Source organism: Gavialis gangeticus, unplaced genomic scaffold (assembly GCF_001723915.1).
Source record: "Gavialis gangeticus isolate Ggan-Ray unplaced genomic scaffold, GavGan_comp1, whole genome shotgun sequence".
NCBI lineage: Eukaryota > Metazoa > Chordata > Crocodylia > Gavialidae > Gavialis > Gavialis gangeticus.
The window spans coordinates 3116108-3119672 of record NW_017729025.1 but is presented as its reverse complement, the minus strand read 5'-3'; the positions used below and the strand labels follow the sequence as shown (position 1 = coordinate 3119672).

Genomic DNA, 3565 nt, shown 5'->3' with positions numbered 1-3565 from the left:
GGTGCAGAGCTGCTCCGCAGCTGGGCTGGGATCTTGTAGCAGTGATAGCATGGTCCAGAGCTGGGGCAGAATCGCAATCTGCAGCCTGTATGCTCCAGGTAGGGGCATGCAGCCAGTGGATTGCGGCTCTTCCCTGGCTCTGGACCATGCTGTCACTGTCGCAAGATCCCAGCCCAGCTGTGGAGCAGCCCCGCACCCTGCTGTGCACACTGCCAGCGCTGCTGCAGACGGTTTCCACAGAAACCCTGGCTCCATGTTATCAGCATAGCTGCTACTGGGGTCTCCATGGAAACTAGCCACAGCCACGTGGGCAGGGAGTGCTGGGAAATGGAGTCTGGCTGCCAGCTGATCCACCACTTTTCCCACCCCTGTGTTAGATGCTGACACCTCTGAGTGTTAGGGCTGGATTGCAAGGGAGAAGTCGCATAGAGATCTGACTGCAAAGGCAGATGGGTGGCCTAGTCGTTGAATTCATCTGTCAGTCTTCCTCCTGTGTCTCTGCCCTACCAGTTAATTGGGCTTTTCATCCAGCATGACCCCGTGGCTGTTGTTTTGATGCGTCTCTGGGGCTAGGTTCCTGAGTCTTCATCAGACAGCCAGGAATGTGACCCCACTGTTTACTTCTACGTTGGAGAAGAACAGCAGGTAATTCCTCCTCCTCAGCGGTCCAGAACAGTCATTGAGCTTTGTGTACAACGAGAGAGGGTATCCAAACTTGCACTGCTGTTTCCTCTTGCTGAGGGCTGGTTATTCTGTTTGTTTGTTTTTTACTGCTGTAATGAACCTGGCTGGTGTGGGTTCATTTTGCATTGTTTCATGCATGGTTATCTTTCCCAACAGAATCCCATATGGTCATCATCTCCTTCCTTCCCACCTCTGTGAAGACTTGGAAGTGGCTAAAACATGTCAGTGTGGAAGTGCTTGTCTAGCAAGCTTCATTCAAACAACTGTGACCATGAATCTCCATCACGTAGCTCATACTGTGGTCCTTGTGGATAACATGGGAGGTACAGAGGCACCCATTATCTGCTACTTTTGCTCCCTAACTTGTTATTCCCAGTTCCTGGATAGATACCTACTAAGCAGTAGGTGACCTTGTAGGAGCAACAGAAGCTCTGTGGAAACTTTATTCAGTGCTGGAGGACTCAGAAACCAACTGCTGCTGGGTTATCCACGTCGGCTGTTACGACACGGAGACAAACCATTGAGCGTGCTACAAATGGTCGACTCTCTCAGACTTATAAAGCCTTCTCACTATAAACCTGCTGTGGTCTGTCTGTCCTCTCACATTTCATGAGTCTTAAATACTTACACTTCACTGCAAAGGACAAGATAGCTCTCAGTTTGGAACTTCTTAAGAATGTATTTTGGCTTTTTTGTGTTGTCCAAAGCTTCACAGGTGTTTTCTCCTTATGCTTATGCTGTGGACTGAAATGAAAACACTTTAGTTCCAGGCAAGAATTCTGGGCACACATGCTCAACTTTGGGTGCAGCAGTGCTGTGTTTCTATCAGACCAACTATTTGTATGTTTTTATAACTTTGTCATTTGAAAGAAATTGGTTCCGCAGTCACAACCTAAACAGTATTTCCTGTTACTTTCTAAGCATCACAGCTGTTTTTAAGGATTTTGTTTTAAAATGCCCATGATGTGATTACTTCATTTATTAAACACTGAAGTTCTTCCACTTGTACATGTGAATTCATACAAACCTTGAGTGAAGTTGCAATTGTATTTTTATTTATTTCCATTTCCCAGTGTTTTCCACGGCCTAGCTCCAGGGTCGTGTACTGGCCAAGATAATGATGTGTTTAGAGAGACTCAGTATTGTTAATTGTCTTGATGCTGGACAGTGGCTGAAATACTAAATAAAAGAGTGTCTTGAATAGTAGGGCTGTGTGAAGCTTCGGGTACTGATTCGATTTGGAGGAGATGGGCCCAATTTGGCAGCTGAATCTCTAAGTCTGAATTGAATTAGGAAACCAATAAAAAGGTCCAAATCAATTCAAAGCTCTCCAAATCGATTCAGAGAGATTCGGCGATTCAGGCAGTCCCCGCTTGCTGCCTCAGGGAGCTGGACCCGGGCTCTGTGCTGGTAAGTAGGGGGCGGGAGCTGGAGGAGTTGGACTATGGGGGGACCCCTGCCAGACCCCATCCCCTGCCTGCTCTCCCAGCCCTGTCGATAGCTGGCCTGCCTGGCCCCAGCATCCCGACTCTTTTTTTTTTTAAAAAGCCCTGCACTCACCAACTGCTGCAGTGGCCATCAGGGCCTCTGGGGGTTCGTGGCAGAGCCCCTACACAGTGCGGGGCAGCAGGGATTGTGCCCCTCTGCCCCCCTCTTTTAAAGTGCCAGGATGCTGGGGCTAGGCAGGGCAGCCATTGACAGGGCTGGGGCCTGTTTGATTCGACACTGATTCGAATGACTACCTTAGGCTGGATTGTATAGTTCGTGTCTTTCCACATTGAGGTAAGCTGTCATGATGGCAACTGCATGTAGAGTGAATGGGAAAATGTGGGAGTCACAGGTTCAAGCAAATAAAGAGCTCCTTGCCAGAGTGACCTACAAGTTACACTACAGAGTAGAGTGACCTACAAGTTACCAGGTGGAAAGCAGCATCTGACTGGTGAGGGCAGAAAATTCACAGAAAACAGGGATGTGTCAGTACTCCCCTTTATATCTGTTATCACTGCATCGCACCTCTACCTTGGCACTTCTGGGATTTCAGACCATTCTGTCCTCAAGCTTATGCCAAGTTCTCCCAGCAGAAGTACATGTCAAAGCAAGCTTACTGACTCATCAGCTACAAGAAATGGCAGTGTCAGTCAGGTTCAGGTAAATACAGCTTTTCTATTTTCCCCTCAAAACTAAAATGACTTTGAATTTAAGACAACCCCCCATAACCAGGCTCTAGATTATTCTGAGGATTATAAATGTTTCAGTTTCCCAGGTCTAGAATCTAGTGATTGGAGGATCCCTTTAAATTCATTCAGCACTGCCACAGGAAAAGCAGTGGCTGGGGGTGGGGGGCAGGCAGCCTGTCCCATACCCTTTGTCTGCCCTACCACCCCAGCATCTTCCCCCCAATCTCCCTGCCACTTGTCCCCCTCTTGTGCCTGCTCCCCTACCATCAGCTGCTTGCTTTTGCAGCTGCTCTGGCTCTGTATCTGCTGGGCACATGGAGCACCAGGCCAGGAAGTAGTGGTGGCCTTCTCCTGCACTCCCCCCTGCACTATGCACCCCCTTCCTCCATGCTCCCCCTATTCCATGCACCATTTCCCCACCACATGGGCCACTCTGATCCCATCCAGAGCTGCAGTAGCTGCTTGCCTGGCCTGCACTTGAATTGAAGGGAAGGTGGGGGTCATCTTAGATTTGAGTAAGAGCAGTACTGTTCAGGAAAAGGAACCTTCTAAGGTTGATTTACACAGTCTGGAAATGAATTTTACTGTCACTAAAGCCACCTACAATGACCAGAGTAAATGTCGTTGGGTCTTCACTGTAGTGTCCTTTCATGTAAACAGTGATGTACTACCCTAGCCTGAAGAGCTAAGGAAACACTGGATCA

General features: G+C 48.5%; 1 protein-coding gene across 1 annotated transcript in view; it reads left to right on the top strand.

The window, feature by feature from the left end:
• LRR1 (leucine rich repeat protein 1) overlaps window positions 1-1689 on the top strand; it is a 16467-nt gene extending 14778 nt beyond the window's left edge. Inside the window, exon 3 of the mRNA XM_019519873.1 lies at window positions 841-1689. Coding sequence (XP_019375418.1) covers window positions 841-1093 — 253 coding nt within the window. The 3' untranslated portion in view covers window positions 1094-1689. The remainder of the gene's footprint in view (window positions 1-840) is intronic.
• Window positions 1690-3565: the final 1876 nt, after the last annotated feature.